The sequence below is a fragment of the Anopheles stephensi genome, chromosome X, assembly GCF_013141755.1.
Source record: "Anopheles stephensi strain Indian chromosome X, UCI_ANSTEP_V1.0, whole genome shotgun sequence".
Taxonomy (NCBI): Eukaryota; Metazoa; Arthropoda; class Insecta; order Diptera; family Culicidae; genus Anopheles; species Anopheles stephensi.
The window spans coordinates 9,033,927-9,047,788 of record NC_050201.1 but is presented as its reverse complement, the minus strand read 5'-3'; the positions used below and the strand labels follow the sequence as shown (position 1 = coordinate 9,047,788).

The window sequence follows — 13,862 nt, the reverse complement described above, 5'->3', positions numbered from 1 at the left end:
TTTTTATTTTATTTTAGTAGATGGGAAATCAAGGTGAGTAATTTTGTTTTTCGTCTACTGTAAATCACTGTAAGAAAATTGAATTGAAGGTGGAAAAAAAATTATATAATTGTTGTATGTAGCTCGCTGGATGGAGGCGCCCGGTGGTTCACAAAAACTGATGGAGACGCCCGGTAGTTTTCGAAAGACCTAAGCTGGTTATTTTTGTTGTGACATTTTGTGGCTCGGAACGCTTTTATCTGTCCATCACAAAATGTCAGGAAAATATGCGTATGCATCATATTCGTTAAAGCCAGTTTAGACGACTAACCAAATTTTCAGTACAAATTGGATTTTTCAAAAAAAAAATATTAAGGATACCGTCGCGACTACACAGCGATGCCCAGGCGAAGGGCCCGGCGAAAAGAACAGATTCATATCCTGTGCGTTGGTTCTCGGTAATTACAGAGTAATTGCAAAAAAGCGCTGGAGTAGGCAACGCTATATGCATTATCGAAACTTGAAAAATAACCAAAAAGAAACAATTTTTTTAACTTCCTTGGGAGCGTCAGCTCGTGTTACCGACACTCTAGACGCTTTTACCGACGAAAGAACGCTTTTAGTTTGACGAGATTCAATTCCACGGAACAATAAATAGTACTCTCTCACTTCGCGTTAAAAATCATGCCGGATTAAATACAACAAAAAAACCTGCAAGGAAGATAACCTTCATTCTACGAGTGGTTTTGGATCGAAGTAGGCGTAACTTATTAAGGAGAAGTGTATCACAATTGAGTGCTTGCAGCGCTTAAACCTCGTCCAAAGAAGTTCGCGTTGAGGGCGTAAATCACCTCGATATTCATTTCACGTAATTGTATAGGTACAGGTAGAAACTCAATATCTGTTTCTTCTACTTACTTGGCACTACATCCTCGAGATGTCTCGCGGCCTGCCATTGCTGACCATCTGTGACTTGATTTTACCCTTAGCTGGATAGTCAAAGTCCTGCGTACGGAGGGAGGCAGTCTGGATCGCATTTGGCAGACCAGCACCGTGTGTCGTCTCGACCACCGTATATCTGTTTACCATTTGAATGTTCTTCCAAATTGTCGTCGCGTTTAGCACCAGTGTTTTAAAATTGGCTACATCTGTTGTCAAACACTTCGGGATGAATTTAGTTAGCTATAAAAAATCGATGTTTCAAATTGACGTCATCACATACACTCATTATCGTTTATAGCTTTCTTTATAGCATGATAACATTCGTCTGATGGAGACGCCTGGTGGTTCACGAAAACAAATGGAGGTGCCTGGTTGTTTACGAAACCACCAGACCTTTGCGATAGAGCACAGAAAGTGATGAACCAATATTCAAACATTTAATAGCAGAAGAATAAAATAAAAAAAATACGAACACCCTCCAACACCACAACAAACATTCATTATCCGTTTACGTTCTTCCTTTATTTCCTGTTTCCTCGATTTCGTGTCACTAAATTACAGCCTAGTCTTAATTAATTTCAAAAATTTGTCACATTTTCTTTTATTTACACATTTTAAAATTTACGCCTTATCGTATTCGTCCCGTTTGTTTTTTTCCTCCTCCTCCTTTTACTGCTGATTTATCGCGTGTAACACACGCGCACACACACACACACTGGAACGAAGACCATCTCTTCTTCGTGTGTGTGTGTGCGTGTGCTTGTACGGGTTAAATATATACCTCATATATGTATATGTATATATTCCCAGCATCCATGCATGTATAGCTCTAATGGCATATACAAGCACGCTGGGAATAGAGAGGGGCGGGAGTGTGCGAGCATGCGCTCCGTGTTACATCCGGTTACATATCGTTATAGTGAAGGTAATCCTCATGGCTATGACAACACTATTTTTGTTACGAGTTTTCCATTCCATAAATAGGGGCCATTTGATGTGGGAAGAAAAAAACTGCGAACGAGGGAGGAAGGGGTAAAGTTTAGCCAGAGGTTGGCGCTCCTTTACGAGCTGCCGAAGGAAATAGGTGTGGGGGGGGGGGGGGGGGGGGGGAGGAAACAGCCACTCGTCCCCGTCCACATGTTCCTGTTTCCACAAATACCAAATAGTGTTTTTGCTGCTTTTTGTTGCCCTACACACACTCACATTCCCAGTCGCAGTTATGTTACTTCTCTCTCTCTCTCCCTAACACACACACTCTCCTCTCTCTCTTTCTAAACAAACATTTGTTTTTCTTATTTTTTGTTTTGGCATCCATTGATCTTGAATACAACTATGTAAGAAATCATGCTCTTTTGCAGCTTATTGCGGTGTTTACTTTTTGTTGTTTACTATACATCATGCTATAAATAGTGGGGCGGGGTAGACTGGTGTATGTGGGTGTGAGTGTGACTAAAATGAACCCCACAAAAAAACAAAAATGGCAACAAAAAAGCACTATCTTGCTGGGAGGCTCCAAACACCAAACCCGAAATCCCAGCAATGCAATGCACCCACCCGCATCCGGTAGCGCATCGGAAGGTGAAGGAAGAGAGAGAGAGAGAGAGAAAAAAACAACAGCACCCCGTCCAGAACGGATATGGATAAACCTATACATAAAATGGCAGAAAACTACAGACATACACGGGTACGAGTCACAATTATGTAATTTTTGCTGGTTTTTTTTTTGTTGTTGCTTTTGTTCTTCTACACTGTCTCGCATGGCTACACTTCTTCTCGCTAGCGCTAACTTATCAGACCAATAGTTCAGTTTGCTTCTGTGTGTGTGTTTTTTTTTTTCTTTTTGCTCCATACACCGCATACACTTGCGCCTCCCCCGGAGGAGCCGCACACAACTACTACTATCCATCCTTTCGATTCTAAGAGGGGGGGGGGGGAAGGAGGTGTGGGGGGGTGGAATGGGAGGGGTTTTGTATTATTTTTACAGTCATAATAATGATATAACGATTAGCTTTCCATACACCCCATCCTGTTCGGTGGCATCCATTATACCCACCAAATATGTCCTAATTGTCTTTATTGTTGTTCAAAACCAACATGGTGGTGGAGGGGGGCGGAGCGGGGGGGGGGGGGGTATGAATGGAGTAGGACCTAGGGGATTACGGGGGGATTGTTTTTTTTATCGTCACTACTAATATTTTGTTTTTCTTTTTGGATCCCAATTATTCTTACGGTAGTAGGCTTTGCTTCTCATACACGTGGAAACTAACGATTTGCTCTCTCTCTCTCTCTCTCTTTGTTAAATGGATGACCATGTTTTGTTTCCCATCTCCGCTTTTTTGTTTAATGTTTCATGCTCCTAGATAAGTTTGTCTAATTAGCAAAAACAAAGCAAAAAAAACTAGGTATAATCGGTCCATGGGTTTGTGTGCGTCATTAGTTTTAAATAAGGTTTCTTGTTTTTTGTTTTGTTCTTTTGCCCCCCCCTTTTCTAATGGCCATTCATTCGCTTTGCGCTCCTTTTTTTTAATTTCAAATGTCTACTAGTTGTTTTCTGTTTTTCTTTTTTGTTTGTTATTCTTCCTTCCTTTCCTTTCATAAATCGCATCGGGTTTGCGCTATTCTGTTGTGTGTTTTATGAGTCTCTCCTGTACTTGCTTCCATTTTTTTCTCTGTTTTTTGTTATCTTGCTTCATATCCCAGTGGGTTTGCTTCCTGCCAGTGAGAGAGAGCGTGGAATACAATTTATTGTTTTATCTCTCTCTCTCTCTCCCTATTTTTGTTTTTCCTTGTTGCAAATTTCTATTTTATATACCCTTTTGCTTCCCACCTTACACCCTCTCCTTACACCTTCCTTTCTAAAATGTTTCGACGACAGTCTTAAAAGCTCGAATCACCATATTTTTTTTTTAATATTCGTTTTACATTGTGAATAGGTATAAACATCCTATTTTCCTAATACCATCTGCCCACCGCTAGTCTGCCTTCGCTTGTGTCTGCTTCTTAATATTTGTTTCTGTTTTGCTCCGCCTTTTCTCAAACTCTGCTAGTTGTATTTAAATTCTACACTCGCTTTGCTCTCGCCCCCCCCTTTTCTGCGTACTTGTGCGTACTTGTGTTAACAACAGTTCTTTACTCCCTTTTTTTTCTTACTCGAGCAATTTTCTCCATTTTCTTTTTTTTACACATCAACACATGTTACTCCGTGCTCCCTCCGTGCTGTGCCACGGATTTTTGGCTCGCTTACACTTACACAGTCCAATACATACACCACACACACACACACATATATATCTCCCCCTTCGCCAATACATTCATTCAGTACGGTGCGTTATAGTTTGGCGGTTTGCGCACTGTTTTTGCAGGGTTTGCGCGCTTGGAATCGCTCCTGTCCGTGTACATATTCTAATGAGTGTTTTAATTATTGGGCTTTGCTCGTCCGGTTTGCATTTGCCGATCCTCACGCATCGCAAGGGTGGGGTGTATGTGTGTGCGCGCTCTCTTTAGTCTTGCGAACAAAGCCTTAAAAAGAAAATGGACAATGGCGCAATCGTAACCAAACACGTATGGCTAAAACCTTCTAGCAAAATTTGCTTAATTGGTACAGCAGTCGGGGAAGAATAAAAAAAAAACGATTAAAATTATGAGATTCGATACGACTATGAGGTGCGGCGTGTATGCAGCAACAGTTTGCTGATGTGGGGGGAGGGAACTAGTGTTATAAATACATGTATACTAATTTAAAAAAAAAAGTATCAAACTGAACGAAGAACACATGAGAGTGGAGTGCGAGCATCTCACATTTCGGGACTTGATGCAAGTCGATAGGGGCTCTATTTAGTATATGATACCGTTTTGCTTTTATCAGCAGCAGAAGAAAAACGAGAAAAAAAGGAGGGAAATCACATTAGACAAAACATATTGCTTAACTGAGTATCGCGAATCCCGGGAAGCCAAAACAAAAAATCGTGAGTAAAAAAAATCGGAATAAAGTTCTCCATGCGGATTATAAAACTAAGTATAAAACTAATTTATAAATTTTTTGAGTTAGTTTTTTTGTTTGTTGTTCCTGCAATGGATATGAGAAAGCGCAACGTTAATTAAAATTATTTAAAAAAAAACCCTCTTTTGTGTAAATATAGTAATCGTTTCCTTTAACACATATTCCGTTGCGTTTGTATGTGTGTGTGTCTGTTTGTATCGCTGGAGTAGCAATTAAATTGTTCCGAACGGCGGCTACCAAAGCACCATAGCGTTGTCGAATGAGGTTTTCGGGTTTTGTTGCAGGGTTCGATAGGGCGGCATTGGACGATCGGGTGTGTAAAAATGAAAACGATTCATCACCGATATGACTAACCGATATAACGTAAACAAAAAAAAACAAAAAAACCTCGGGTGGCAACATTCATTTGGTGACGCGTGGCGTGGGTTGCAGCGGATCTGCACACCACGCAACTTAAAATCGGACGGAGTTCTCCGCAGAGAGTTATTCCTCGAGCGTGCGCGCTGCTACTGCTCCCATAACTTAATACTCAACACTGCCAGCCTTATGCGCCACTAGACTTCGCCGTTGACTCTGGTACTGGTGCTGCTGCTGCTGCTACCACTGTCCGCCACATCGGCCGTATCTCTTCGTTTGCGTTTGCGCGATTGGTTCACCTTTTTCTTGGTGAAGCGCACATTGAACGGATCTTCCAGCAGCTCCGGATAGCGGTCAATGTCGTGCACGTACTCGCCTTCGTAAAGGTTTGCATACCCATTCTTGATGATTTCTTCCATCTCCTGTGCGTTCCACTCGTAGCTCGAGATGAGCCCGCTGCGCAGCAGCTCCTTCTCCCGATGCCATGCCTTCCGGACGGCTTGCAGCTTGGCGTGGTGCATCAAACGCTGCCGCTCCTTGGCCGACGTTGTACCGTACTTCAGGTTGATGATCGCGTTCGTCGTGTGAATCTTCACATCCTGGTGGTGGGCGGACGCTTTCGACACACCGGCCAGTCCGGAACCGGCACCACCGCCCCCACCCCCGTTCGGTCCCACGCCGGACGAGACGGCATCGTGGAACGTGGTGTTTACCTGACCCTGCAACCGCTTCAGCTGTTGCCGATCTTCGGCCGCACGCCACGAGTCCTCCTTCACGAAGAAGAACGCATCCTGGAGCGAGTTGTGCACGACGAACGTGAACGGCAGCAGCCGGGTGCGGTTAAACACCGACGTGTACACATCGCGATAGATTGGGTTGGCAGCCGGTACGCTCGAAACGATTGCGTACCCACCTTCCGGCTCGTCAACGACGACCCGCGACACAATGATACCGTGCCCGAACGGTGGATCCGAACCGGAACCGAGCCGGAACGGGCCAATCGCGAGCGGGTCGGATTTAAGGCTCGAACCGAAGAAGCTGTCCGGCAGCTGTAACAGATCCTGGCGCGAGCGGATCGAACGCTCCATCAGGTGCGCCATAAAGCCGGACCCGATGTTGATGCCACCCGTACCGCCCCGTTCCTCGTACTGGCGGCGCAGCACGTTCGGTGAGGCGAGCGCACCTTCCAACCAGCTGCGCTGCTGGTAGAAGCGGCTGGCGATCGATGCTTGCGGGATCATGTTGTCGATGTCGTACCCCATCAGCTGCAGCCAGTCGAGATGGTCCTGCGGGTGGTCCTGCAGCTGACGGGGCGGATTGATCGGATCGTTGCCGTTGTAGCGGTACAGGTGCAGTTTGGTCGGTTTCTTAATGCGCTGATCGACGTGCTCCCAGTTCGGGGTCATCCACTGCCCTATCAGCGGATCGTACACCTTCCCATCCGGCATGTGCACGAGCGAGGTAACCTGCGTGATGGGGAAAAGCGGATAATGCTGTGGTGTTATTATCTTGCTGGAAAACTGTTGCGAACGCGACAAAATAAAATTGATCTAAACTGACAGGCATGCAAGAGTTAGATGAGAAACTTTAAATAACTAAATATCTTTGTTTAGGATAAATTCTCATCGGCAAATATTGTCTTAGGAAAACAACCTTAAGTCACAGAGAGGCCTCATACCGCGAGAAAGACGAAATTATGGTAACATGTCAGGGTATGTCATAAAATATCTAAAAAAGGGGACAATATCCAGGCATATGGAAATCATAGACTCAAGCCGTGTAATAAAAATGAAAGTGAAGAGCATGGGCTGCAAGAGGTAAACACTAGAACAAGGCATACATTGTCATTGCGCGATTAAGAAAAAAACGACCAACGTAAAGATCAAGGCACGGTCGTAGGGCAGTGAAGGAAAGACCAATTTGACGAATAGAATAAACGACGCGCAGGCAATAGGCAATAGGAAAATAGGCATACGCATTTGAACCACAGATGCACGATGCATTACCCGTGGTCATAAAACGATAGGGTAACAATTGCCAGATATTCTAACATTACAGACCTTCTACACTAGCCGACGCCTGGCAGGGGTCAAACGCATCAGAATACCGAGTTAGGATAAGGGAGATCGATGTAATGCTGTTTCATGTTCTTTTTCCCACAGAATTTTAGTATTAAGACAGGATTTTTTGAGAATAAAATCGACTTGTAATCCAAACCTCAACGAAGAAGCTTGTGTTTCATTGTTTGGGTATCCATACAGAATCGGGAAAGTTTCACCTTTGCCTTCCCTCCGGAAATTGGTTACGCACTTTGGTGCCTCCCCACTCCGTCGGAAGAATTAGGCGAAATCAAGCCAAGCAAGAACCACGGTTAGATACTTCTCCTGGTTATCCAGGAAAAAAGGTTAGCCGCCTGATTCAAGCAACTCTGACAAGGCCAGGAATCTGCGCGGAGATCTCCGAATCGACCATTCCTTCGCGTGGTCGGTTCAACAACGGTTCGTTATCGAACTAACAAAAACGGTGCTTCCAAAACCATTATTAACCTCCCCAAGACTTCTTGCTTCTAGCTCCACAACCTCGGGAGTTCAAGCGAAGTCCTACCGCTCAACACGGACGATGGCGGATTCGGATTCAAATTCCGATTCAAGATTCAAATCATTAACTTAATCTTAATAGGGATTTTACCCCCAATTTCCCACGCTCGTACAGTTCTACGTACCTGATCAAGTATGCCGCCACAGAAGTCTATAGGCATGTAGAGATAGGGGTTCGAATCGTACACTATGTGACCGTACGGTGAGCGCATTATCTCCCGTATACCTTCACCGTACTGGTTGAAGATCATCACCGGCGTACCGCACTGATCGGTAGCGATGTAGTACCGGTACCGGTACACCTGCGCATAGATCAGCGAACCACGATCGTCGTACGTCAGCGACATTAGCTTGCCATCCCGGGGCGAGTAGATGTGGCTGATCTCACTTCGCCGCCGCTGATTGGTGTAGAAGAACTGGGTCACGTTGCCAAAGTTATCCTTGCGCGTGATCAACCGATTCAGATGGTCGTAAAAGTAGCGTATGTCGAACCGTCCCCGCTTGGTCGCCCGTATCAGCAGCCCCTTCGCGTTGTAGTGGAACCGTTCCTCGCGCGCATTCTGCGCGACCAGCCCGCGCGGTTCGTACTTGTACTGTCCCTCGCCAAACTTCACAATCCGGTCCTGCGCGTTGTACTCCATCGGGATCGTGTTGCCGCGGTACGTGAGCGAAAGCATGTTACCGTTATCGTCGTACCGGAAGCCCCACGGTTCCTGGGCTTCCACGCCCACCAGCTGCCCGTCACAGTCCCACGTGAAGTTTTTCACGTTCGTGTACGTGTTGACGCCGACGTTGCGGGTGTAGGTGCGCGTCTGCACGATCCGACCGTGCAGATCGTGCGCAAACTCCATCCGGAACACCTCCATCCGGTGGATGGTGAGCGTGAGCTGCATCAGCAGAAAACGCCCATTCACCGTCCGCATGAACGTGCCGGTACGATCGCTTACGGTCGTTGCGTTGACCTGCCGATCGCCCCGCGTCACCTCGAACTGTCCAATCGTCGCCAGCCGACCGGTACGCTCATCGTACCCGAACGCTTGCTGCGGAAGATTTTGGCCCCCGATTCGCCCACCGATCGACGACAGCCGGAAATGGTCGTCGTACTCGTAGTTGAACTTTACGTTCGACAAACCGGACCGGGCGGAAAAGTCGATGCGCTCCTCGAGCAGCAGCTCGCCGACACAGTCAAAGTCCCAGCGAAATTCGAGATCGCGCTCGGTGTGAATGATCGCCATCGGTAGCTCGCAGGACGGTGTGCCGGTTTGGTACAGGAACTCATCCCGCCCATCACCGTGCACAATCTCCGAGATGCGATCCTCGTCATCGTACCGGTACACGATGCGTGCACCGTCGCCCGGGTACACGGTCTGCAGCAGGGCGCCGCTGTGCGAGTAGTGCTGAAGATAGGAGCGCGAGCTGCCGGGCGGATTGTACGTGAAGCGCAGGAAGCCGATCGAGGGTTGCAGGCTGAACGTGTGCTTGGTACCGCTCGGCAACACTATCTCCCGCAGGCCACCGTTCCGATCGTACACCAGCTTGTACTTGCGCTGGCTGCCGAGCGAAATCATCTCGAGCAGGTTGCCTTCGTTGTAGCTGTACGATACGATGCCATCCTGCAGGCTGCTAACCTCCGCCAGCCGTCCCTGCCGATCGTAGTTGTACTTCAGCTCCGACGGACCCCACTGCCAGCCCTCGATGCGATTGAACCGATCGTACGTAATGTTCAGTGGATCGTACACGTCGCCCATTCCCGGGGAGAACATCGTCGGCAGTCCGGATTGGTCGTACGAAACGACCAGTATCACCTCATTGTCCCGGTCGCGAAGAATTTCACGCTGCGCAATCGGATCGTACTCGACGCGTAGCTTCTTCCCATCGTTCACAAAGATGTCGCGGCACAGCATTTTCTCACCCTTCACCCCACCGTTCATGGTGGACGATGCAGCGCGACCGTGATGGGGCGGCGGCTCGGTATTTCCCCCGTTACATCCCACGGACGACAAGGCGTAGCTGGAGTACAGATCGTTCGCAGCGCGGTCACCAACGTGCAGCGACTGGTGCGACCACATCGGTAGCATTTCTGCCTCGGTGGGCAGGAACTTCTCCAGCCACGGGTGTGTGGCGACGGCTGACGCTTCCAACCGGATGCCGGCCGGCAGCGACAGCGACACCGTCTGATTGATCGATCCGATCCGGCCAACCGTTTCCTTACCGCCGCGCGCTATCGACACCGTCTGTATGCCACCGGTGATGGAGTACTCGATCGGTTTCGATGCACCGCGCGCACCGAACGCCGACCGGATGCTGCTCTGCACCGACACGAGCAAATCTTCCTGCTTCGGCTTGGTCGACCGGTCGTCAAACAGCGTGTGCACGTGCACTATCTCACCGCTCGGCGCAATCACCTTCACGCACCGGCCAAAATCATCGTACTGGTAGATGAAGCTTTCCTGTCCCTCGGTGCGACTTATTAGCAGCCCACTGTTCGATTCGTAATCGAGCAAAACCTCCACCTTCCGGCCGGCACCGGAACGGGCGCTTACCTTCGTCAGCAAACCGCTCGGTGAAATTTTCAGCTCCGTCTTGTAATCCTGCCCGTTCTCGATCGAGCTGACCACGTTGCTGTAATCGCGCAGAAATTGTATCTTGTTACCGGAGCTGTCCGTTACCGTCGAAAGTTTGCCAAAGCTGGTGTTTTTCGAGTAGAGGAACGAGTAGCGCGATTTGCCGGTGGACAGATCCCGCGTAGCGATATGCTGCCCGTACCGGTTGAACACGTACAGCTCGTTCAACGGTGTGTACGGTATCTGGAACTCGCCGTTACTGTCGTGCTGCGGCAGATAATGCTCCAGCGCAAAGATTCGCAATGAACCTTTAAAAGAGGGGAAAAGGAAAGCAGATGATCAACGTATCGAAGAAAATCCCCCACTCAAGCTTACCTTGATCAGCCACATTGATCACACCATCCTGTGCGACCGCAATCGCCGATATCGACTGGAAGCGTATGTTCGAGGACAGGATGGTTTCACCCGTAGCACCACCACCATTACCACTACCGGGCACCCCACCGAACGACGCCGATGCATCCGGATACTCCTTTCGTCCGTTGCTGGTATCGTTTGCATGCGGACAGACGCAGAACGGGCTGCCGTTGTCCGGTACACCGGCCCCACGCTCGACACCGGATGGATTACCGGCCAAGCTTCCGGCTGTGCCATTGGCAGGCTTACGTCGTGAGTAGTTTAACGTTTTACCCTGACAATCACACTCTTGGCTGTTGGAATGGAATCAAAGAAAATGCATAGATCAGTAACGCAGCCAAGATTCCATCATCCGTCTGCAGTTCCTTACCTTCCGGAATCGATTTTCCCCGCAAACTGTTTCATGAACCCGGTGGAAGATTCAATCACCTTGATCGTGTTGATGCGCTTCGAGTTCGTATCGGCCACGTACAGATCACCGTTCGGTCCGAACGCCATTGCCAGCACCGTGCCGAGCGGTTCCTCGACCGGTGTGGTCCGGTTCAGCCCTGCCATATGGTCCTCGTTGCAGTGCAGCGGTATGCCAGCGATCACCTTCACCTTCATGTCGGACGTCAGCTTCAGCACCAACCGATCGTCGACGAAGTACAGCGATCCATCGAGCGGGTTCAGTGCCAGTGCCGTCGGCCACTGTAGCTGCACCTGCATCGCTCGGGCCGCACCCCGACACGGTACCGGGCTCCACCGATTCTGATGCCCGTGGTGCCCGATCAGCGTGTGGATCGTGCCCTTCGGATCAACCGCCCGAATGTTCGTACCGTCCGCAATGTACATCGTACGGTCGGCTGCAATGGCGAGACCCTTCGGATGGGACAGCCGTGCCTCGATGGCGGGCCCACCGTCACCACAGTTCTGCTCGTCGCCCGGTATACAGCGCTGCCCGCTGCCCACGATCACGTCGTAGTTCGACGACGGATCTTCCACGTTCTCGAGCGACACGATTTTAAGAATTTTGTGCTTTTCCGAGTCGGAAATGTAGAGCTGCCCGTCGGCCGGCGATACGGAGAGATAGTACTGGTAGGACACGCGCGTCGTGTCTAGCTGCAGGATGGTGAAGATGCTACCGTTGGTAGTGATGCGACGGATGAGGTTAAAGTCGCCCACGAACAAGCTACCGTCCGGACCGGACGCCAGCGCCACCGGCGTCAGCAGCTGCCCACTCTTCGACAACCCATTGCAATGGTCGCGACACATCAGCTTGCGCTGCTGGCCATCGCCCAGCACACCGCGCACGATGCGCGGAAACTCTTTCAGATGTATCGTCGCACCGTCACCCTTCTGCAGGATGCCTTCGTGGAAGTTGTAGTGATGGTGTATGTCCAAACCCCAGCCGCCAATGTCGGAAATGTCCACGTCGAAGCCCTGCAGCTTGACCGTGCGCGTTTCCCACACGATGCCGCGGCAGGTGGCGTGCTCGTACCCGATCGAGATGCGTGCCATCGCGATACCGTACACCTTCTGCTTGAACACGTTCCGCTTGTTCCAGGCGAAAATGTGCCGCAGGTTCGGATCGGCTTCGTACGTTTTGACGTGCAGCGAACCTTCGATCTGCACGCCGACGTGCACGTGCGTCAGCGTGTCCGGGATGCGATCGTGCGTCAGCTGCATGCGCACGATCGAACGGTAGCCGGACGCTTGGGATGATTTGTAGAGCAGATGAATTTCCGAACCAGGAATCTTGAGCGATTCTTGTACAACCTAGCGGGATGTATGTGCGGGGACCAGTTAGTGCGAGCCTCTCTTTTTCTTTTTTTGTTTGGCACGTTTCAAACGTACCTGTGTTTCGGCGAAGATGAAATTTTTCCCCGGAACTGAACCGATCCCATTCGGCATCCAGGTGCTGGTAAGATGGGGGCTCAACAGTTCGTGATCATGCTCGAGACAGATCGCTATCGGCGACGGGTTATCTTCCATGAACCGGTAGTGTGATGTGCTCAGGAAGCTGTAGGCAAGATTCGACGGTACAGAGCTGAAAGCGAGAAACCGTTTGATCAGTCAGACCCGGGCAGTGCTTAGCATTGGTTGGTGAAGGTTGGTTACGTACATGAAAGAAATATCGTCGTGATCATCATTATCGTTAATCTGCATCTGGACCGGTGGAAGCACAACAATCTAGAAGAAGAAGAAAATCACACACATCAGCCATATTGTATGAGGTGTTGGTTTAACTCAAACTCATTCCTGCTGCGTAACGCTTCCTGCTCGAAGTGTACTATCACACCCTCTCATATATATATATGTTCTAGCTTACTTGGTTCCAAGGAACAAATACTGTCCGTGTGAGCGGTCGGAACGGTGATCGCTGGAACTGTAGCGTGACGGCTCCACCTCCATTAACGAGTACATCAAACCTGTAACGGACGTAAAGAAGGAAGGTCATATCGATTGGTGCAGATGAGTACTCAAAGCCTCCACTTACCAACCACCCTGGCGCGTGAGTGTAAATCCGAACCGTGAATCGCGGTCAACCGATACGCGTATGCCAATGATGCCGAGACCCTGCGGTGTAACTACCTGTCCGCGCATGACCGACACCCGGCTGGAGAGTTGTAGGGATATGTGTTTTTTTTTCATGGTTTCGATTTTATTTTATTTTTTGTGATTGGTTCCACAACAATAAATCAGCCAACCAGGCGCGTAGAGGGAAGGAACGAAGAAGAACGGGTCCCGAGTCAGTAATACGTTGGATATGGTTTAGAAGCAAACAATGGTACACAAACGGATGTAGGAAACGGAAATGAAACATCCATTAAAGGTATGAAGAAATGAACTTAACCGTACGGTAACGAACTTAAAAAACTAGGTTACGGAATGAGTGTAAAAACATAACACGTTGAGAGAGAGAGAGAGAGATAAAGAGATGAACGATATTTTGGTAATTTTTTTTTTGTAGGATACAATAATAATAACTGCCAACTCGCAATAGAATTTTTGAATGATAGAAAG

General features: G+C 48.8%; 1 protein-coding gene across 5 annotated transcripts in view; it reads right to left on the bottom strand.

Annotated features, from left to right (window-relative positions):
* Positions 1 to 1,579: 1,579 nt before the first annotated feature.
* Positions 1,580 to 13,862, bottom strand: part of LOC118510205 (teneurin-a) — a 34,249-nt gene continuing 21,966 nt past the window's right edge. For all 5 annotated transcript variants that reach the window (XM_036051786.1, XM_036052045.1, XM_036052138.1 and 2 more), the window contains 8 exons: positions 13,336 to 13,455; positions 13,168 to 13,267; positions 12,961 to 13,028; positions 12,693 to 12,885; positions 11,227 to 12,614; positions 10,815 to 11,149; positions 8,001 to 10,747; positions 1,580 to 6,744 (listed from right to left, as the gene is read on the bottom strand). In XM_036051786.1, coding sequence (XP_035907679.1) covers positions 5,476 to 6,744; positions 8,001 to 10,747; positions 10,815 to 11,149; positions 11,227 to 12,614; positions 12,693 to 12,885; positions 12,961 to 13,028; positions 13,168 to 13,267; positions 13,336 to 13,455 — 6,220 coding nt within the window. In that variant the 3' untranslated portion in view covers positions 1,580 to 5,475. The remainder of the gene's footprint in view (positions 6,745 to 8,000; positions 10,748 to 10,814; positions 11,150 to 11,226; positions 12,615 to 12,692; positions 12,886 to 12,960; positions 13,029 to 13,167; positions 13,268 to 13,335; positions 13,456 to 13,862) is intronic.